Source organism: Lucilia sericata, unplaced genomic scaffold (assembly GCF_015586225.1).
Source record: "Lucilia sericata isolate MDLA Ls3-8-SP2 unplaced genomic scaffold, ASM1558622v1 Contig000003F_arrow, whole genome shotgun sequence".
Classification (NCBI taxonomy): domain Eukaryota; kingdom Metazoa; phylum Arthropoda; class Insecta; order Diptera; family Calliphoridae; genus Lucilia; species Lucilia sericata.
In genome coordinates, this window is record NW_023994044.1 from 1,742,095 (window position 1) to 1,765,848 (window position 23,754).

At 30.8% G+C, this 23,754-nt stretch overlaps 2 protein-coding genes across 4 annotated transcripts in view; one reads left to right on the forward strand and one right to left on the reverse strand.

The window, feature by feature from the left end:
- LOC119599839 (cytokine receptor-like) overlaps positions 1-16,519 on the forward strand; it is a 60,468-nt gene extending 43,949 nt beyond the window's left edge. For 2 of the 3 annotated variants that reach the window (XM_037949749.1, XM_037949757.1), the window contains exons 6-14: positions 672-796; positions 2,787-2,949; positions 5,639-6,113; positions 6,200-6,491; positions 6,890-7,349; positions 7,739-7,859; positions 8,265-8,434; positions 8,503-9,686; positions 12,303-16,519. In XM_037949749.1, coding sequence (XP_037805677.1) covers positions 672-796; positions 2,787-2,949; positions 5,639-6,113; positions 6,200-6,491; positions 6,890-7,349; positions 7,739-7,859; positions 8,265-8,434; positions 8,503-9,686; positions 12,303-12,743 — 3,431 coding nt within the window. In that variant the 3' untranslated portion in view covers positions 12,744-16,519. The remainder of the gene's footprint in view (positions 1-671; positions 797-2,786; positions 2,950-5,638; positions 6,114-6,199; positions 6,492-6,889; positions 7,350-7,738; positions 7,860-8,264; positions 8,435-8,502; positions 9,687-12,302) is intronic. The other variant, XR_005231099.1, reaches the window with a different exon arrangement.
- Positions 1-21,871, reverse strand: part of LOC119599871 — a 65,133-nt gene extending 43,262 nt beyond the window's left edge. The window contains exon 1 of the mRNA XM_037949794.1: positions 21,455-21,871. Within this exon, the coding sequence (XP_037805722.1) occupies positions 21,455-21,865 (411 nt within the window). The 5' untranslated portion in view covers positions 21,866-21,871. The remainder of the gene's footprint in view (positions 1-21,454) is intronic.
- Positions 21,872-23,754: the final 1,883 nt, after the last annotated feature.

The following is a 23,754-nucleotide window of genomic DNA, read 5'->3' on the forward strand; positions in this document are numbered from 1 at the left end:
AAATGAGAACCCATAAAAGGGGACTTTTTGGTACCTTAATGTTTTGCAATTAGTATTTTTTGTTATTTTTTTCTAATAAAATTCGTGCTGACTGTTTTTTAAGACATCATGGTGAAGGGTATATAAGATTCGGCACAGCCGAATATAGAACTCTTACTTGTTTGGTCTTAGCTTTCGAAGCAAGATCTACATTTTTCACTTATTATCCCAATGAATATAATAAATAACACAGGCCCAAAGGACAAAGTATAATTTTCGAAGAGATTGAGCTGCGCTGAATCCGAATCTCTTAAGTTCTTAAGTTTGAAAAAAAGGCTAGTTTTGGCCCTTGTTGAGACAATACAACTTTATTTATAAAATATTGTATTCCATTTGAAATAACACCTGACATATCTTCTTTCTTCTACGAGATAACAGATTCGGATTCAGCGTGACTCAATCCTTTAATGTGAAAGTGTGACTTTAGTGTGAAAAGTATGTCTTGGTTTCAGGGTTTCCAGTTTTTAAAAATTTTGTCAGCTTGTGTAATTTATTGGTTCCGTTTTGCATAAATAATTCGTAAATTAAACAAAAATACTGAGGAATCAGATCTTTTAATAAAAATCTTCTTAAAACAAATTATTAAAAATCATTATGTATATAAATATACATATAATTATTTTCATTTGCAGGTACAAAACCCCAAAATGTTACAGATTTCTCTTGTATATCATATGATTACGAATATATGGAATGCAGTTTTACGAGACCAAAAAATATGATATTTACCAGTTTTGATTTGGAATACAGACTAGATGTAAGTTTTTTATATAAATTTTATTTATTTATTCTTATTATTTTATTAAGTTTAAGTTGTGATTTAAAATACCAGAAAAAATATTTTTGTTCGAAATTGCCACTTTTGGAACTGTTAAGTTAATACTTATTCTCTTGTAGTGATTCTGGAACTAGTTTTTTAATCAATGATTTTTGTTTAAATTTGTCAACTTTGGAACTATTTCTAGAGAAGCTTAGCATTTAGCATTATTTAAAATTTGTTTTTATATTCAAAGTTATTATGATTAGGACCAATTTTGAGAAACTGTTGTAGAATTATTTTTATTGTACCAAAAATTTTTAAATTTTTTTTTTCATCTGATGTTGTTTCCGAACTAGTATGCATTTCATTGAACTAGTGTAGTAGCAATGTATAACTATTGTCAAAAAACTAGTTCATTGAAAACTCTTTAAAAGTATTTTAGAATCACAAGAATGATCCGAGGAATGGGTTCCAGAGGAAGTGGTAACATTACTAGTTCTAAGGTTGTTGTTAAAGAATCTGCAGTGGTTCCTTTTGCACTCATTCTAGAACAAATTTTTCTTAGAACAAATGTTTTGAAGAAGAGCCGAGGAGGCTCTGAATACGGCCTTAAGCTGGGTTCAACCGAGAGGCATCAATGTTAACCCGGCGAAGACGGAAAGAAAGACACAAATTTCTACGTATACTGAACCTTGCAAGAAGATACCGGTGACAGACAAAGTTAAGTACTTAGGTGTAATCCTTGACCGGAAATTAAAATGGCGACACAATATAGAGGATAGGATCAACAAGGCACATCGGTGCTGGACGTTATGTAGGAGAGCTATAGGCATGAAATGGGGTATTAGTCTACTATGAAAAATGTATAAAAGTGTAATTAGGCGGCCAATATAAGGTGGCGCTTACAGCCGACCGGCTCTTTACTTTAGGCGAACTGGCCAAAAGTGGTTATAGGACACGTCATCAATAAATACTGGACGCATACCAGACACAGAATATGTCGGAAACGTTGAAACGCTGATCCCAGATATAATGTCGAGGTCAAGCGGAACATTAGAGTAAATACCGTTGTTACACGGATGGCTCTAAATTTGGAGGACAAAGTGGGCCTGTGGTTCTATATTGAAGACCCAGAAACAGAGATATACCACCATTTACCTAATCATAACACAAGCTTCCAGGCAGAAGTCCGAGCAATAGCGGAATGTATAAATTAGATTAGAATAAATATGGCGATAGAGTTAAATCTAAGGCCGTATTGAATTGTAAGAAAACTTTAACTGAATACTCTCCCAGAGGTAAGGTTTACATCATATGGGTACCAGGCCACTCGGGAGTAGTCGGCAACGAAAGGGCGAATTTAATAACTTTAAAAGGAAGGGAGCTCGAGGTAGTTAACCTGACCTCTTGGAATAATGAAACGGTGGATAGTACCACAAAGATCCTGTGGGGTGACCCTGATGAGAGCAAAACGAGAAATCTCTTCACAATGAGCAAGTCTGAAGCTTGTATGATGGTAGGTATTCTGAGTGGACACACAGGATTACGAGCACATCTATACAAAATAGGACGCGTGGATTCAGAAGAATGTAGAGCATGTGGAGAGGACAGTGAAACTCTGGAGCAATTTATTTACCACTGTCAGGCATTCGTCGAAGTTAGATCAAAGTATCTTGGTAGTGTTATTATTCCGGAAATAACAATCCTGACTAACACTGATTGGAAAATTCTTAGGAATTACGTCCAGGAAACTGAGATTCTGAACATTGAAAAAATAATAAAATTATCAAAAATAATGAGTGAACAATTTTTTCCATGAAAAGGAGCGCACAACAGGCACAGTATAGATCCTCCTATCAACCTAACCTAGCCTAGAACAAATTTTAAAAATTTTCCAGGGACTTATTATTTTCGATATTATTTTGCTTAAATATGTATTAAAAAAGTAATAAATTTTTGTGCAATAATACATTTTTTATTCTTTCAGAGCTCTATCCACAGGTGTAACTGTGAAGATGAAAAAAATCACAAATTAAAATGCAACGTAACCGATTATTTACCAATGAGAGAGAAATATGTATTCACTTTAAAAGGAACAAATGATGTTGGTGAAAATATACAAACATTTACAATAAATAATCACAAAATTGGTAATATTATATTTTTTTCTAACTATTAATAGCTTGAGAATAATTTGATGTCTTAAGAAGTGAATTGCATTCAGAAACATTTTAATTCGATATTTTTGTTTTTTCATTCAAGGATGCACTATGTACATTAGTGTTATAACTTTTACACAATTTTAGAAAATTTCAAATCAGCCCCATTCTATTCCATATAGAGTATAAAAAAGATCGCGAAAAAAGTATACAATTCACTTTTTCGCGAGCGTCAAAAAAGTTTCCGCGGCAAATGCTTTAAAAGTTTTCAATATCTACTCTAAACAAAATGTAACATTTTTTAATACAAAATCGAACATTTTTGATATAAACAAATGTCATTATTTGACCAATGACATTTACAAGGAGAAAAAAGAAGAATAGGAGCTGCTGTTTATCTCTCATCCAAATCTAGTACCCAAACATGTAGATTATATACTATTAAAAATTAATGTAAATTTATTTGTGAGTGGTTTTAGACTGGGTGGGTACTACTTTTGGTTACACTTCTAATGTACATATGTTAAAAATTAGAAAAATCGGACCACAATTTCGTATAGCTCCCATACAATAAATAAATCATATTCATATTATGTTAAATGTAATATTTCAGTATGTTGTGTGACCGTGTTATCTTCCATAGCATACTTTAAGAATTATTAAAATTATTGAATATTAAGGAAATATAAAATTTAAATCAATCCACTATTATTTTGATAATTTATTCAACTAGTTTTAATTTTGAACTGAAGGATATTTAAGATCCGGCATAGCTAAATATAGCATTCTAACTTGTTAAAATATAAAATATTCTCACCACTAACAGCGGGTTTTTAAGTGAAAGATTAAACGTCACACAGTGGTATAGGGAAAAAAAAGAGGGAAATAATTCTGTAACTTCTAAACGTTTAATCCGATTTTGATGAAATTTGGTATGCACAAAGAGGAGTTGTTTTTATTTAATTTTGGATTTTGAGTAAAAAAATCTACCTAACTGTAAAATTTCATCAAAAAATATTCATAAATAAAATTTGTATTGCAATTTGAAAAATTTGTATCTTCGCAAAAACTGAATAAAAAACATTTTTTAATTTTTTTTAAAAGAAGTATTTTTAAGTGACAAATTAATTAGGGAAAACTCAACATCTTTTAGAAAATTTACCTAGCACTATTATTTTCATCCATATATGTAACAAATTTAAGAGTTAACCTTATGGATGAAAATAATAGTGCTAGGTAAATTTTCTAAAAGATGTTGAGTTTTCCCTAATTAATTTGTCACTTAAAAAACATTAGGTAGGCATGTTATATATCAATGGAAAGGTAATTTTCTGAATACTTCTTTTAAAAAAAAATTAAAAAATGTTTTTTATTCAGTTTTTGCGAAGATACAAATTTTTCAAATTGCAATAAAAATTTTCTTTATGAATATTTTTTGATGAAATTTTACAGTTAGGTAGATTTTTTTACTCAAAATCCAAAATTAAATAAAAATTTCGAATTTTCTTATTAGAAATCCCGGAATTCCCAAAAAAGTTTTAAAAAATCCCAAAAATGGGATTTTTTGGTTTTTTGCCTATTGTATCCATACCAGGGGCGGGGTTGTCGAAACCCGTTACAAAATGATTAAGAACATATTGGGTCATATAAAACAGGTCACTATAATTTGATATCGACTATGCGATTTGAGAATTTTTGCTCAAAATTGAATTTTCCATAAAAAATAGGGTTTTTTGGATGGACCTGGTCCCCTCGGTATCAAAAATTTTTAGGTTTTGTTTCATTTATTGTATTTTATGTAAAGTCAGCTTTCCAAAAAGTATAAATTCTATATACATCTTCTTAGAAACTTTTTAGATAACTTAAAAAGAAAAAGATACTTTTTTCCCAAAAAATTACAAAAATCGCCTTTTTTTAATTTTTTAAATTAAAATGCCTATAACTTTGGACTCAGTCATGATTTTTACATAATTCTTTCACTGCTTGATATATAAACTTGTTGTTAAGCGAATAAAAAAATATTTGGGAATATTTGGACCCGCTATTATCAAAAAAACTAAAGTAAGGACGGTAAAAATTTTAAAATTTTAATTTTCAAATGCGAATATCTCCTAAACTATAAGAGATAATTTACTGCTACGACGACATTTTTTATAGTGCTCGATGAGGAAATTTTATGAAATTTTTTTTAAATCGGAACTCAAATGAAGAAATAGGATCGTTTTAAAAATTTAACATAGCCGAGGTATCCTAATTTAAGGACCCCCCGCCGGGCCCCTGGTTGGCCTATAAGGTCCAAATTCAAAACCTCCTCTTTGTGCATACCAAATTTCATCAAAATCGGATTAACCGTTTAGAAGTTACCGAATTATTTCCCTCTTTTTTTTTCCTATACCACTGTGCGTCAATTAAAAAGTCACAATTTGCTATCAAAACAGGATGTTTTATAAAAAATAACAACAGTTGTAAGTGTAATATGCATTAGCTGTTAAGGCTTTAACATTTTTGCCCAAGTACTTTACGAATCAAGTACTCATAAACAATTTTCGAAGATTAATTTTTAATTTAATCGCTAATCGTTCACCTAAAAACTGCTTCTAAGACTTTTATTCCTACTGAATATTTAAATACATATACACAATTATATGCATAATTTAATTTGAATAAATTGTGATTACAGTTATACCATCTGCTGTGGACATAGTTCAACGAAATATTACCAGCCATAGTATTGCGCTTTCTTTGGAGAAACTCAAGATTTCATATTATATCGAAAAGGGACTAACGTATGATATTCAAATACGCGATAATAACAGTAATTGGCAGACACCTCAGATGGGAGATTTAGAGTGTCAGAATGGCACTTGTAATATAATTATAAGTAATTTGTATGCATTTTGGCTGTACTGGATCAAGGTGAGGGTAAAATCAAACGCCGTCAACAACGACGATTTTTGGAGCAAAGAAAATATTATATCATTTCGCACGAAATCAGAGAGACCACATAGGGCCCCTGAAGCACCGTTAGGTAGTTTTTATATCGATAGCTCTGACACAGAGCTGCGCTTGTATTGGGAACAAATGCCTGAACATGAGCACAATGGTCCAGGTTTTCACTATATTGTAAATGAAACAAACGGAAATGGTGACGTTATGTAAGTTCTACTTTAACTTTATTAATTAGAAGAAAAGAAACATTTAATTACGGTTTGTATCTATTGTATTGGTTTCATACGAACAGGCTTAGCACTAAAACAAAGGAATCTTCCTTAACATTAGCATGGAAAAATGAAAGTATGCAAACGTTTATTATCAAAAGCGCAAATGATAATGGCGAAAGCATTTACCATAATGTAATACGTGTGTATCGCAGTGCAAGTTCCCGTTACGAACTCAATGAAAATAATATTGCAAAAGTTTATCACAACAGTAGTTACACGTTATCCTGGAGGCCACCGCCAAATGTTGCAGAATTATTGAATTACACAGTTTTTTGGTGTCTACCGAAAATTGAATTGCCAAACCAATGCAGGGTAAGTAGAGGCATTTGTAATTGATCGTAGAATTGCATATAACATGGATAATATCAGAATTCATATTTTTAGACATTTTTGTTATAGAAATGAATATTTCATTTAAATGTAGAGTTTACTTAAGACAAACTACATACATATATGTTTGCATATGAAATCGAATCGTATTTTAGAAATTTACAATTATATATCCTAATAGTACGTATTTCAGAACTTTGAAAAGTTGTAAATTATAATTAAATTTAATTTGTACGTGTTAAGACAATAAGGATAATATGTACTAACTAAATCAATTGAACCAGGTTAAATGCAATAGATTGGTATTATTATCTAAAATATATTTTGTATGTTTTTAATGATTTAAATAATAAAAAAAAACAATTGCAATTTCCTTGTAGGGACCAATTTCGTACAAGTATTTAGACAAAGACGCTACAAATTTCACAACAGAACCGAAAGATCGCAGTTTAAATTTGGCAATATCAGCCAATTATCCACACTACAATAAAGGCATGCAATGGGCTAGATGTTCAGGTGATGTTTCGAGCGAACTTATGAAAATGGAACTAGAGGTTAATGCACTTAACGAAAGTGCAGTCTTAGTTAAATGGAGTTCCGGAAGTGTATGTGCCTCCATACTTAAAGGATATAACTTGACATATTGCCAAGCATCTTTAGACGATAAGTGTGTAACATCTGAAATTACTGTCGAGCTTTTAAGAGAGGAAAAGGAGTATCGAAATTATACAATTTCCGATTTACCGGCATACACCAAAGTATGTTTGAATATGTTCATGTATTCTTCGAGCAAGCAGGGTCGCATTAGTGACAGGAATTGTGTTAGAACCAAACAAATGGGTAAGTGGAATAGATATTTTTATGCCCTTCAACTTCGTGAGAACTTATTCCGTTTGTGATTTGTACAAAGAATATACATATGTATTTGGAAACCTAATAGATAGCGGATATTGATTTTGTTATGTCCGTCTGTCCGTATATTTGATGTTTGCTGAAATCAAGTTCGAGAAGTTTGATATTTAAAATCAGTAAATAATATCGAGGAAAAGAAGAAAATTTTTGTAAAAATTAAAAATTGGAATTTAAAAAATTATAAAATATGTAAAAATTTTGTTAAAAAATACTATGATGAAGGTTTTAGAAGATTCAATATACATAGCTGGATATACATAGTACTCTTACTTGATTATTCCTGTCATTGTATTTTCCATATTTCAAACTATTTTTAGCACCATCTCCACCGAAACATATAAGATATATAAAAAACAAAGTGACAAGCAAATCGGCTGAAATTCACTGGAGCCCGCCAGATTTAAACAATGGAATTTTAAGTCACTATTCAATTTATTGGTAAGTTTTACACCATAACACCAAAAAAATCATAAATCTTTACTTTATTTCCGTATGATCGAGTTTTCAATAAATTCTCGGTTGTTTTATTACAAACTCATTTAAGTAAAAAATAATAATAATACGCATTAATCATATCAATGAAAATTACATTTATCTGCAAATACCCTTTTATGACCTTTTTGTGCGAAACTGAAATTTATAAAAAATATCATGTGATGAGATAAATTCATTATTTAAATTACTTTGCTTGTGTGTCTCTATATCTTCTGTATTTTTCATAGTTTATGAAAAATCAAATAAAATATGAAAGGACGATTATTAAAATGTAAATCTCACCCCAAAAATTGAATTTTATTTTGTATTTTACGATGTATAATTTTAATATCTTTCCTTGATTTATAGGCGAAAATATCCTGATCAGACATTTGAAAAAAATACAACATCTATTGATCAAACATCCTACAACTTGACTGGCCTCAGTAGCTATTCAAACTACGAAGTCTATGTTACTGCTCACACTATCGAAGAATCTGTTCCCAGCAGGCGAATAAACTTTACCACTCTCATCGGAAGTAAGATTTAAAATTGATTATTTGGCCGGCATAGTTTTTACATCATAAATTTTTAATTATGTTTTTAGTTCCATCGGGACCACGCAACCTTAATAGTTCCAAAGACGGTGTAATATCTTGGGATCAACCAGATTTGCCCTCTGGAAGGCATATATTTTATGTAGTTGCTCTTACGTGGAAAGACGAGAACAGTAATACAGTATATGAACGGGTGTCTATTGTTAGAGGTCGTAGTTGCCGCTTTAATAATCCTTGTTTAAATTCAAAGAAGGAATATACGCTAAGGGTAAGAGCAGTCAATGTAGGAGAAAAAGAGGAAGTTGATCGGGAAATTGTAGCTATGAATAAAGATGCTATATTGGCCGGTGCTCCAATTGACGAGGACTTTTGTCAATTGGAGGCTAATGAATATGAAAACTTTTTTGAGGCCAAGACTGTGCCCATTTTCCACAATGATAATCGCCAGTTTTATTTTGCCTCTCCCTGGATTAATGATAAGCGAATTATTACTTGCTCTGGCATTTCAGAGGCCTTAATATACGCTTTGGCATTGATTATAGTATTTATATTTGCTGCTTATATATCCTGTTGGATTCGCAACAAAATTATTAATATGAAAAATATTAAAGTGGTTTTACCTGTGGGCTTAGTTCCTGATTACAACCCACGCAATGGATCGGAACTGGGATCAACAACGAAAAAAGAATTCCATTCGGATATATCTCGTAGTAATGATTGTTTGGTGTCGTATGGACACAAGGAAAATCATAATTTAATAACAAATTTCCATAGCGGTTCTTCGAACGCATTATCCTCACTTTCTTCGACGAACAGCTCCAATGATCACCAGAAGGAAGAACAAATAGGTGAACATCCTTCACTAGAAACAACTAATGAAGAATTAAGTTCCAATTCTAGTTCAACTACGAATTCAAATCACCCATATCATGACCATCACCAGATTAAAAGGTTATCATCGATAGACAGTAACAATACGATACCTGCATCTGGCTGTGAAGAGGAGGAGGAGGGGGAGGAAGAAGATAATGATGAAATCAATAGTAAGGAGAATGAAAATGTTCAAAATTTTACTTCACAGCCATACAATGGTTATGTAACACACAATTCACAATTGTTGGCATCAATTTTAAATGCTAGCGATAGAAATGTCTCAACAGCGCCGCATTTCAACTCAACATTCCCAACCATGACCAATGATGGTTATATTCAACCAAGTGCTGCTAAGCAACTGGTAAGTTTTTCTTTTTTACTTTACTAAACTATGTACAATTCATAGCAAACAAGTGGAAGAAATCTCTCAAAAAAATCAGGAAACAAATTCACGCAAATATGTTTTTCCGTAATTAACAAAAATTTTTGTATCTAACTTCCATACAAATTTTTACAAAAATTAGAAAAAATCAAATTTTTTTAAATTTTGTTTGTATTTAAACATACCCAACACAAAGCTGGTAAAGATTAAGAAATGGAATACCTGGGTCAATACGTCCTTTTTTAAGGGTTTTTAATTTTTAAATGTTTCTCGCAAAGGAATAATGTAAAGTTCGATATCATGTGAAAGATATTCGAGAGGCGCTTCAAATGACGTTCGATATCATGTGAAAGATATTCGAGAGGCGCTTCAAATGACGTTTCATCAATTACACTGTGCAACAAGAAAATCTTTCCCGAATGAGACCAAAGGGAAATGAAAGTAGTCCATTAGTAGACCAAAATCCCCAAAGGATTTGAAAAAGTTAGCTCGAGTTTTTAGGCATTTAAAGTTTTGCAATTTTGTGAACAATATACCCATATATGTATTTTATATATGGGCAATTTCATGTCAGGTGACCCAACTCAAAAAATCGATTTTGAGCTTGATTGCTGCTGAAAATTGCCAGAATCGGTCCACAATTTCATATACCTTCCATACAAAAGTATATATTTCCGGAAAATGGGTTTTTTGTTAATAACTTCCATCAGAATGTTGAATCTTCACGAAATTTTACAAATTAAAATCTTATGTCAATAGAATTCTTTCAGAGAAAAAATTTTCTGGATTGGTCCATAATTGGACACATTGGACACATAATAATTAAGATATCCATATAAAATTTGGTACAAGTATTGCTATCACATACAGAAATATTATTATTAATTTTTTTCGGATCGATCCATAATTGGTCATAGCTCCCATACAAGGTCCACTCCCGAAAATCACTTAAATCCACATAACTCATTAGTAAATGAAGATATCCATATAAAATTTGGTACAAGTATTGCTCTTATATACAGAAATATTACTATGAAAGTTTTTTCCGATCGGTCCATAATTGGTCATAGCTCTCATACAAGGTCCCCTCCCGAAAGTCACTTAAACGCGCACAACTCATTATCAAATTAAGATATCCATATAAAATTTGGTACAAGTATTGCTTATATGCACAGAAATATTACTGAGAAACTTTTTTCCGATCTGTCCTTAACTGGTCATAGCTCCCATGCAAGGTTCACTCCCGAAAATCACTTAAACGCTCATAGCTCATTACCAAATATTGATATCCATACATTTAGCACAGATATTTCTCTTATATACATAAATTACACTATAAAATTGTTTTACGATCGGTCCATATTTGGTCATAGCTTTCATTCTAGGTCCCCTCCAGAAAATCACTTAAATGCACAATATTCATTACCAAATAATGATATAGATATAGAATTTTGAAATTTTGTCTTTATATACATAATTGGTCATAGCTCCCATACAAGGTCCTTTTACGAAAATCTCTTAAACTCATTACCAAATAAAGCTATTGATACAAAATTCGGCACAAATATTAGTTTTGTATACAAAAATTCTATTTCAACATTTTTTCACGATCGGTTCATAGCACCCATGTCTATCCCATACAAGGTTCCCTTCAGAAAATCACTTAAACACACATTACATATTACTAAATTACCATATATATACAAAATTTTACTGAAATATAGCTTTTATGTACAGAAATTTAGCTTAAAGATTTTTTACGATCGGTATATAATTGGTCATATCTCCCATACTAGGTCCTGCCCCTAAAAGCACTTTAACCGTATTTAACTAGTTGCATTATCAATTTGTTTAGAACAAAATCATATATATGTATTTGAAAATTCTTAAATCTTTCATACATGCAAATTACTAAATACAGCTAAAGCCTATCTTAGGGCGCTATAAAAATATAAAAGAAAATGGCGTTTGTAATGTTCAATAAATCTTGGAATTGTAACAGATTTAAGTTGTTTAAATCTTGGGATTTTTCTATTTAAGACATGAGAAAACTTATTTCTACAAATATTTGATCAATTAGAAAAGTATTAATATAAAAGTAGCTGGTGGAGGGTATTTAATATTCGGCTCAGCCGAATATAGCACTCTAACTTGTTTAACTTAAGAATATTTTTTCAATATTTGGCACTTAATTTTTCCCTATTTTTTCAAAATGGACGTTTTTGTTGTATTTTTTTACTCAAAAGAATACTTAGACCATTGCCTTTAAGAGCTTTGTAATTACAAAATCAGAGAGGGTCTGCTCAAAATTTCATTAAATTTCACTGTAAGGGTTTTTTTTGGCTTTTCCAAATTCAATCTACATCAAATTTTATTTGATTTCGAAGCCAACTTAGCTGACCTGAGATCAGTTTTGATCTTTTGGCTACAGGACAACAAATCTGAGAATGAATTGGCAACTTAGAATGAGCTAATTTGTCATTTTCGCCTGGAACATCAGAATCTTCCATTTTGGGCCACCCTAATGTATATATTTTTTGTTAAAACTTGTCTGGAATAAATATATATTAATGTGTATTTTTTATTTCAATTTAGTTTCAGCCATCTTTCTCGCAACAGCAACCGCCAACTTCAATAAATGGCTATACATGTATAGAATCTTTAGGTAAATTGGCAACTCCAGACGAATCACATGTTAATAATGCAACATCGCAAGCCATCGTAAACTCACCAGTTTCAAATACAACAACAATAAATACAACTTCATTGAATGGAGTTAATATACCAACAACAAAAGTATCATCGAATATCTTGTCATCACTACACACATCACCATGCATTACAGATATACGTGAATCTCCAAGCGCAGAATACAATAAAGATAACCTGCAGCAAAATGCCGCAACTCTTGTTTCAGCGACAAATGTATCACTGCAACCAAATAATAACAACAATACAATTTATGGCTACGTAACACAACAACAACTTGCCACCTTTGGAACAAATGTTGCACTAGGAAAAGAACTGAACACGTAAACTATTAACACTCAATCTTAGAACCCACATTCATAGTCCTTACAGGTGGACCTAATGACTTCGAAATGACTGTAATTTATGGACATACACATATTGTTGTTTATATCTAAGTAAGGATGTTGTTAGTGTCAAAATACTCATCAGTTTTTAAAAACAAAATTAACAAATATTTCGTGACTTATAACACTGCTGGGCAGGTACAAACAAATGTTTATATTATAATTTTTATTAAATATTATTTTATAAAATGTTTGCTTAGTCCACTTTTTACAGGAAATTAAATTTGAATATAGAAAAAATACCTACTTTTCAATAAAATTTCTTTCAATGAGAAACGCTGCAAAAATCGAGACTACAACGCAAACGCGTGTAAAGAGTACTCAGTAAAGGACTATGACTAGTCGAAAAGTAATACAAATATGTATATGAAAATAAACATCCATTTATCTTATACATTACATCAAACTAATACCGAAATTTGAAATTAAACTTTATAAAAAAATAATTAAATTTTGGATAACTCGTAACAAAAACATTTAAATTTATTTTTTAAAAAATTAAAATTATTTGATTGACTCCTCGAGAAATTTTCTGAAATTGACTTGGTGCGTTTGCAAACAACCTAAGATTTTACATATTCTAAATACATTAGGATCATAACATTTTTTAAGTCTCAAACAAATTTTTGGATAATAAAAAAGTTAAAAATATTTGAAACTTTTTCTACGAATTTTGAAAACATCAGTTGCAAATAAATTTGATTTGATTGCAACGATATTTTTTACATTTGCCCGAAATTATTTTGTTAAATAAAAATAAACATTAACAAATATAGAATTATTAAATAAAAATAAAGCTTTTCCAATTTGATATCAAAGAATTTATTCACATAGAATAAATTAAGAATCATTTTCCAGTTTAAATATTAGTTTGTGCTTTTAAGTGCGTTAAGGATGAAAGACCAATCAGATTAGTTAATCTAAAAATAAATTTAATCTAATGCGTCTTGAGATCACCCGCAGCGGGAAAAATTGCAGTAACGATGCCTTACAAAAGGCATTATTTTGCAGACACGAGTGTGCATCTAGAGGTGTCAGAAAAATATCGATTTTGTTTAGATGGATCTTATTTTGTTCATTAGTGTCTAAAAATAACTGGTGTTAAATTTTAGTCCAATCGGATAACCGGAACCTGTGGCGGAAATCGATTTAAAAGTGTAAAATTGGGTAAATAATAGGACTTTTTTTTTTGATTTCTTCAAAAATTGTACTCTTAAAATTATCTTTTCTTATCTTTATTACATCAGCATTGCGAAATCGTTTCAATTTTACACAGGCTTTGTCTTCCGTTGAAGACCTATTAAAAAATCTTCCGTCGAAGACTTGTAAGATGAACTATAATTTAATGCATATAAGAAAGTCTTCGTTTGAGGTCATATAAGGAGACCTTCAGTCGAACATCTTTAACTCAAAAACAGAAAATAAAATTATTATTATAATAAAATTTTTATTAGATTAACTAATCTGAGCAGTATTGATGTTAGTTCTTTAAACTGAAAACTGGCTTTTGGAAAATATAAAGTTATTTTCGCTGTTAATACTTGCAAAAAAAAAGAAGAACATATTTACCAAAATTATTTTTCCAAACACTCCAAAATATAAAAAATGAAATAAAGAGTTATCAATTACTATTTAAAAGTTGTTTATGAAACAGTATAATGTCATAAAAATATTTTCGAAACGTCTTTTTTTTGAGTTATGTCAGTCTTATAGTTAATGAGCGATATGTACATTAGTTTCCATTTTGTTTTTGAAAGCGGAGTTTTCGTTATAATTACATACATATTGTTTTTTTACGCAATTTGTTTATTAAATAAAAATTCGTAAATCTAGTCTATAATTAAAAATTAAAGCTTAAGTTTGTTTTGCCTGCTCTTGCACTACTAAATTGCATAATTAAAAAAATATACTTTATATGTTTGTATGTAAACGATATTAAAAGACAAGAATATTTAATATGTTATTAAAAAAACCAATTGATATAAAAAAAATTATTTATTACTTAATCCATCTGTGCCATTACAATTAGCTAAAGAACAAATCTAGTTTAATTTTACATTTTAAAATAAATTAAATTTAACAATGGTGTATAAAGCATGAACTTGTATACAAAATGCAATTTTGTAAAATACATACATACATAAAAACCATAATTTTAAAAATAATAACTAATAATAACTTCTTTATAGTAGAACCAAATAAAAACAAATTCATATTTTATTTTAGATTTTTTATACAGTACATACTATACTAAGATACAGTTTTCAGCTTAAAGATCAGCTATTAAATTAAAATGAATCTTCGAAAGTTACTGTTGTCTTCTCAATTTTTTTTTCTTTGCTAGTTTATGCAGCGATTTCAGATGGTTTAAACTTGGTCAAGAAATACCAAGTGCAAAAATAATAAGTTCAAATTACATTAATTTAAATAAAACAACAAAAAGAGTAATGATTAATATTAGATAAAAATTGTTATCATTAGATTTTTAAGCTCAAAACTGGTTCTAAATCAATCGCCTTGGTTCTATCTATCCCTAAAACCCCAAAAATACCGCTCACTTCAGATCACAAGTTATTAAACTACGATAAAAAGTAAAAACAAAAAACATCTACAACAAACACAGGCAATTGTTTTTGTTCTTTTCTACTGTCAAAATTTTCCTTTTGTTATACTTTTAACTATCTGCCAAAGTTCGCCTGTTGTTTTTGTAACTTCTACGAAAAAAGTATTCAGCTGAGCTTATGAGATAGATCACTGTATTAATACACTTTTCTACTTATTTTTTATGGAATAAATAACGATAAATGAAGTTGATTATTTCAAAGTTTGTAAAGTTGTTAATTATTAGGTAATATTTATATTTCGTATATTTTAAGTAATAAATAAAAGCACTTATATACATATTTATAGATTATTTGTATTTGTAAAATGTTGTTGTTCATTAATATTTTAGTTTGCACTGCATATTTTTAAGGTTATTTCTCTATCCTCAAAAAATAATTTTAAGATAAAAATTATTAAAAAAGACATTAGTTGATATACATCCACTGTATTTTTTCTTATTAAAAAACTAAATAAATATTGTTCCCATTTTGTAAACAATTATTTTTTTAAAAACTAGATTTATTGCAAAAGAAAATAAGACTAATACTCGAAATAAATTCTCTAGACCATTTCTATAAATTGTTTAAAAAATATTGAATTCCCCTGTAAGCTATTTGGTTGTGGGCTAGTCTATCTATGGGTTCTATTCCCACCATAGTCTCTGATCTGTTTACTAAAATTGGATATGGTCATCATCTCTTTGCTCGGTAAATTAATTTAAAAGTATAAATTGTAATTGACAAATAAAAGGTTTATTAAATTCGACCAATAAAAACTTGCGAAAACCAGTTAGAGATATAGATAGTATATTCAGAAACAGTTAATTACTTCCTATCAGATACCCATCCAATGAAAAATTTATTTATTAAGAGCAGTTCTTTGCAATAAAAAGTAAAACATATTCTAACTGGAGATAATTAATAAAATTATTTTTATATAAGTTTCAGAAAGTGACGTCTAATTCTAATAAATAATAGGGTCTTATTCTTAAACATTTATCAAAGATTTACAGAAAAAATTTAGTATGAATTTTTTTTATAAACCATTGATAAATATTTATTATATAATCAGGTCCTAAACATATAATTTTTGTTACAAACTTTGTATTAAACTAAATATATTATAAAAATTCTAGCCAAAATTTGTAAAACAAATTTAAAAAAATATTGTATACCTATGTAATTAAATACATATTATTATTATTTTTATTTGTATACATAAATGAATTATAAAAAGCTATAAAATGTTCTACATGTTTAATTGTATTGACATATGTATAAATATAAACAGTTAAGAAAAAATACGTAATTTAAATGAAAAAAGACTTGAAATGTTTAATTTCTATTTATTAATTAAAATAAAATGTATACTTATAATAAATATTAATTTATCACATAAAATGTTAAACAAAAATCATCACATTTCGATAAGTTTTATTAAATAAAAAAAATATGTAATATTATGTAAAATACACATTTACAGGAATAAAAGATGATTTACAACAATGTTTTGTCTACAAATGTTGTTTTATTACTGTCCAGACCTAATAATATTTTACTAAAAGCTGATTATCTCGAGATTCTCCCATTGTCTTACTCTGATTTTTTATGTTTGCTTATAACACTATAAGCTATATTTGGTGAAGGAATACAGAAAATGGAAGATACCTTATTTGAGATATCCTTGACTAAAGGAAGTTTTTTGGTATAATTATCCTTATGTTAAAACTACATATAATATTAAAAAACTAGTAATATTAAACTACAGGAAATATGCTCTCTAAACTGTAACGACTTTGGAAATTTTGGAGAACTTAAATTTCGTATGAATGAGAAGATTGTATGTACCGAATTTTGTCGAAATCGGTGAAGCTCATGTTCAAAATTCCAATTTTTGTTTCGAAATTTTATGAAAATAAAATTTAAAAAGTTTATTAAATGTTACTCCGTGGTACTTCAAATAATCCCTGGAAGGGATAACAGAGCCATTCAACGTGAGATTCAGTGTTTTACTTCGCTTGACCACAACTCGGGGACCTTTCCCTGAAGCGTTCCGAAAGCAAATTGCTTCCGACTTCGAAGTGTTTATCCCAATTCCCGTAGTATTCATCAATCACTAAAAGATGATCCCGAATCTTTGCAAGTGCAATATGTGGATCACTGTCATGGGCGTAAATTAGGGAGTCGTCGGCGTGTATGATGCTCTTAGAGTCATTGTAGATGTGGGGAAAATCGTACACGAAAATACTATATAGTAATAGAGCTAAAATATCTCCCTGTGGAACATCACTAAAAATATCACCAAAGTCAGACTTGGTACCATTAATTTGAACAAAAACTTTTTTGTCCTTAAAATAGCTTACAAACATTTTTATCAAAAAGGAGTCACATCTCATTTGTATAAGTTTACTAGCTATACCCAGTGTGCTTTGCTACCCTAAAAGGAATATGTATAAATAAATACCAGATTTATTATATGTTACATGTGAAAGATGTCAAGCAAATTATTGCAAGTTCGCCAGTTTCTATCTATCGCCAATTTCTATCTATCTATAAAAATTTGAAAAATATAAGAGTTTCCAAGATGCACGAAATTTTGTATTTAATTCATATATGTTGTGCCAAGCCACCCATTGAAAGTCCGCCCGTTAAGCTCTAAATGTTCACATGAATTTCAAAGCTCTCCATGTAATATTTGAAGATTCTAGCTCTAATAGTTTCTCAGATATACGATTTTTTCTATTTGATTCATGTGGGGGCTCTAAGCCCCCCAGATGAAGGTCCGCTCTTTTTTCCTTAAAAATGTTCAGATGAATATTAAAGTTCTTCATGCGAAATTTGAAGAATTTAGTTCCATTAGTTTTCCAGATAAACGAATTTTTGTCTTTAATTAATATAGGAGGTGCCGCTCCCCTCATGGGTAGTCCGCCAATTTATTACCCAAAATGTTTAGATGGAAGTTAAAGTTTTTCGTGCAAAATTTGAAGATTCTAACTGTAATAGTTTCCAAGATAAAGGTATTTTTTTATTTAATTTATATGGGAGGTGCCACGCACCCGAATGATAGTCCGCCTACTTTTTGTCCTAAATAATTATATTGACACTAAAGTTCCTCCGACAAAATTTGAGGACTCTAACGTTCAAACATACAAACAAACACACATTCATTTTTATATATATAGATAAGAATATACAATTTTTTGTAATTACTTCACGCGAGAGGCACCAAAATTGGGGACTCTAGCTATTATAGTTTTCTAGATATACATATTTTAATAATGAGATTTTAGTATTTACTTCATATGGGAGGTGCCACGCCAGCTTTTGCTGAACTCCCTATTTTTGTCCAAAATATTTGTATTTAAACAAAAGTTACTTGTACAAAATTTGGGGACTCTATACGTGGGACCTCGCTCATTTGAAATTTCAACATAAAAAGCAGTTATAACTCCTTCCAGACATACAGGAAGATATTGTGAAAATTTAAAGAAAATCAGTTTAGCCGTTTAAACTGATTAAATAAAAAACCCACTTAACAATTTTAAAAATTCTAACTATAATAGTTTTCCAGATTAACAATATGTTACATATGAGAGATGCCAAGCAAATTATTGCAAGTTCGCCAATTTCTATCTATCTATGAAAAATTTGTATTTAATTCATATTTGTGGTGCCAAGCGCCCCATTGAAAGTCCGCCCGTTATTCTCTAAATGTTCACATGAATGTCAAAGTTCTTCATGTAAAATTTGAAGATTCTAGCTCTAATAGTTTCTCAGATATACGAATTTAATTCATGTGGGGGCTTCATGCTCCCCGGATGAAAGTCCGCCCTTTTGCCTCCAAAATATTCAGATGAATATTAAAATAATTTGTGCAAAATTTTAAGAATCTAGTTCTATTAGTTTTCCAGATAAACGAATTTTTGTATTTAATTAATATGGGAAGTCAAGCCAAGTCCCCCATTTAAAGTCCGCCAATTATTCCCTAAATGTTCACATTAATGTCAAAGTACTTCATGTAATATTTAAAGATTCTACATGTAATAGTTTCTCAGATATACGAATTTTTCTATTTTATTCATATGGGGGCTCCAAGCCCCCCAGATGAAGGTTTTTCCTTAAAAATGTTCAGATGAATATTAAAGTTCTTCGTGCAAAGTTTTAAGAATTTAGTTCTATTAGTTTCCCAGATAAACGAATTTTTGTTTTTAATTAATAAGGGAGGTGCCGCTCCCCTCATGGGTAGTCCGCCAATTTATTACCCAAAATGTTTACATGGATGTTAAAGTTCTTCGTGCTAAATTTTAAGAATTTAGTTCTATTAGTTTCCCAGATAAACGAATTTTTGTATTTAATTTATATGGGGGGTACCACGCCCCCTAACGCTAGTCCGCCTACTTTTTGTCCTAAATGATCATATTGACACTAAAGTGGCTCCGACAAAATTTGAGGACTCTAACTGTTACATTATCTCAAATATACTGATTTTATATTTTCTTAATGTGGGCGTGGCTCATCGCCCACTTGAAATTTCGAAACAAAAAGTAGCCTATTACCTATTCCAGACATGCAGGAATACGCTGTGAAAATTTCAAGAAAATCGGTTCAGTCGTTTAGTAGTCTATAACGTTCAAACATACAAACAAACACACATTCATTTTTATATATATAGAAGATAGATAAATGATGCCAAACTGATAGGCTTTATCGAAAGCCTTTTCAATATCCAAAGAAATAGCAATGGTACATTTTTGGTCCCTTAAGTTGCAAATCACTTCATTGTGTAAATGAACTAATGCATCAACAGATGAATGGCCTCGATTGAAACCAAATTGTTGATTCGGTATTCCATTCTGAATTTGAGATTTTTCAATCCTTAACAAATGTATTCTCTCGAACAATTTACCAATGTTTGATAGCATAGAGATAGGACGCGCATTATCAATTCGAAAATTGTTAGGTTTTTTCATATTCCCAGAGCTTAGGAAAATATCGGTTATTGAGACAATTATTGCAAATAATAACTAACATTTTAATGGCTGACGGGGGCAATTTTTTATTATAAAGTTGGACAGGTTATCCGCTCCTGAAGATTTCTTAGAATTTAAAGACCTACAATTTTACTAACTTCGGAAATGTCGGTGAAATGGATGTGTCAGGATTAACAAATCTGTACATTTTTGAGAAATGCTGTTCGAACTGACGTCCCTTATCAGCGTCCTTGTCAAATAATACATCATCAGCAATCAGCTTCGAGAATCCCTTAGAGTTCTTATTACCAACAATGTTGAATACTTCCTTGAAGGCTCTTGGACTCGGCTTTATCTTTGTTATCCTATGATTGAACTCTTTTGCTTGATTAATATCGACCTTTTCCTTAATAATTGTCCTAAGGAGTTTCATCTGACCACTTAAGAGACGATACTCATTCGAACTTCTATTACCGTTCCGATGGAAAATCTTTTTCAGCTCTTTTTGCCAGCTCTGGGGCGAATCCCCAGTTCGTATTTCTGAAATTAAAATTCTCCCCAATAAACATGTGACCGTGACACATTATTGATAGTGTCGGGACTAGAACACAAGTCGGATTGAGAAAAAATTCCTTAACGATTGGAGCTCTGTGTGAAAAAGACTTGCAAACGAAGTCTACCTATTATTGCATTTTCATCTTCATCTCTTTAGCCTTACTCAATAATTCCTTTTTATGCTTTAAATGCTTTTTGTAGGCTGGGTATCCCCTATAATAAGCAGCATGTCCAGTCTCATTGCAATTAACACATATTGGAGAAGATTCTCCCTTTTTAATACTACAAGAACCAGGTTCATGGGACAAATTACATTTAACACAATTGAACTTAGAGTTATAATTTCGCGCAGAATACCCCCATTGTTGGCATCTAAAACATTGAATCTCATTTTTCTTTAATTTGGATGATTCCCAAGTTATAGCTTAAGGATGTAGTGTAATTTATTTACATTTTTTAGTTCCAGTAAATAAACCGGTGTCATTATTATTTTTAGCAGAAAACTGCGTAATAAGTTAACTGACCTTATCGAGTGTATTTGGTAATTCCACATCAAGAGCACTTTTAATTTCAGACACCACTCTCAAATGATATAAGCCTCGTAAGACTACTGATACTCTGCTTAATTCTGGAGGATTAAATGAATACGATTTAATATTCTGTGCCCTTAGAATTTCCATCATTTCCAAGTGCGCAGAAAGATTTTCAAAGTATATCTTACTCTTGCTCTTGGACGAGTTGACAATTTTGTAAACGACCTTGAGTTTTCTGTCGTTTAAATGGTCAACTAATTTCTTTACATTAACATTATATAAAACGATCGGAGGACAAAATTTTTGTCTCGTGGGTCTACCAGAAATGTTTAAAAAATTTTTGAGGTTATCTTTGGCAGCAGAATTAAGGTGGAAGTACACAACACACGTTGTACGCGGCATCGCGTTATAGGCTTCTATCAAAAAAAGTTGAAATAGTGTATTTTAATTTAACAAATTACACACTGCCGCTAAAAGTTTAGAAACTTTCAACTTTTGACACGTCGGCAGCTGAGCAGAGTTGTATTTTGTTGTGTAGAATAAGAATAAACTAAAATGTAATAAATTTCACCAACAATGAAAGAGAAATAATAAAAAAAAACAATAACTTAAAAAGGTGACTGCATCACTACAACAAAACATGTATTTTGTTTTTGTACTAGAATCAGACTAATGTCAAAAATGACATAAGAAATGTAAACAAATAACATTCTTAACATGTAAACAATAACAACTTTTGACATACTCTACACAAAAATAAAAAAATAATCATTTGCTTTATTGCAGTCACCTTACTTCACTTCTAATCGTCTTGCTAAAGTGTTCGGTTGTGTTCTGCTTAGTAATTTTGATTTACGAAAATAAAAAACAATGAATATTGTGTCTTATTGGAGGCCATCTTGCTTTTTGTGATATTTTGTGAATTTGCATTTTGTGTTTGAGTTTTCTGAATTTTGAGACTAGTTTGCTTCACAAATTAGTAACTTTATAATTTAAAAGTAAATTATTGTGTTAAATTTTTCACTTATATTCTTTTTTGTTTGTCTCGTTTTTGGTGAAGTGGAAATAATTTTTTTCTGAGGTGTCGGTGAAAAAAATTGTCATAATGGGGGACGGTAAACCGTCCCCTGTTCCGCTCAGCGCATCTAGTGATGATTTTGAACAGTTTTGTGATGGTAAGCTTCCGGGTGCACATGCTCTAGGTAAGAGATGTATTTCGGGTGAACTGATTGATTCCCCACCGAATAAGTTAAGTAACACTATCCCGTCCTCTGGAACTTGTGAGTCTGATATTAATAAGTCTAATGGTAATAATGGTGCTGAATCCAATGTGTGTCCAATGTCTCGATCTCATTCAAATCCTTCCGACCGCAATGGTGGCAATAATTTATTATACCCCTTGGATCATTCTGGTGATTAATTTGGTAATTGTTGATTCTTCAAAGGCTGATCCTGAAAATCAGGTAATGAGAAACTCAATTTTTCTGTATCAGAAGATTAAAAATCTTAATATTTATGGAATTCTCTTAATTAAGGAGATTTGTAGGACCTTATTTGGAATTAAGTTTGATACACCTATGAACGCCAATAATTTCGCTTCTATGAATTTGGATAATCTAGGATTAAGACCGTTTATACCTGATTCTTTTGTATACTCATATGGGGTCATTCGTAACATTCCCATTGAACTTGACGATGAATACATTCGTCTTAACATTCGATCTGACATTCCCATCGTATCCGCTAATCGCTTTATGAAGAGAGCACCTAGGGTGACACTGTACCTGGGGACATCCCTGAATATATTATTTTGGACTACTGCCATTACCGGTTAATTTGTACTATCCACCTGTACGCCAGTGTAATAATTGTGGTCGTCTGGGGCATACTGTAAAGGAATGCCGCTCAAAGAAAAGGTCCCTTAATTGTACCAGAACTGAATGTTCAGGTAATTGTCAAATGAAGTGTATTCTATGTGGGGATTTCTCCCACAATGGCAACGACAAGAAAACGCCTTTCCAGGAAGGAAGTTCTTAGTTCCTATTCGACCAATAGTTTTGATATTTTTAATGACTACGATGGACAATTTCCAAGTTTACGTCCTGATCGACCCGCTCCTGTTAAAAACAGGGATGAGGAAATCAATAAGATTCTCACTTCTCGTCGTTACAACAAAGTTGTTCTTCGAAAACCCCTTCCACCGAGACCCAAACCCCATTTTTATATGCCGCAACCTCTCAATACTGATCCCTCTGCTCCTGTTACCATTAATGGTAAGGAGAGAGTATCTG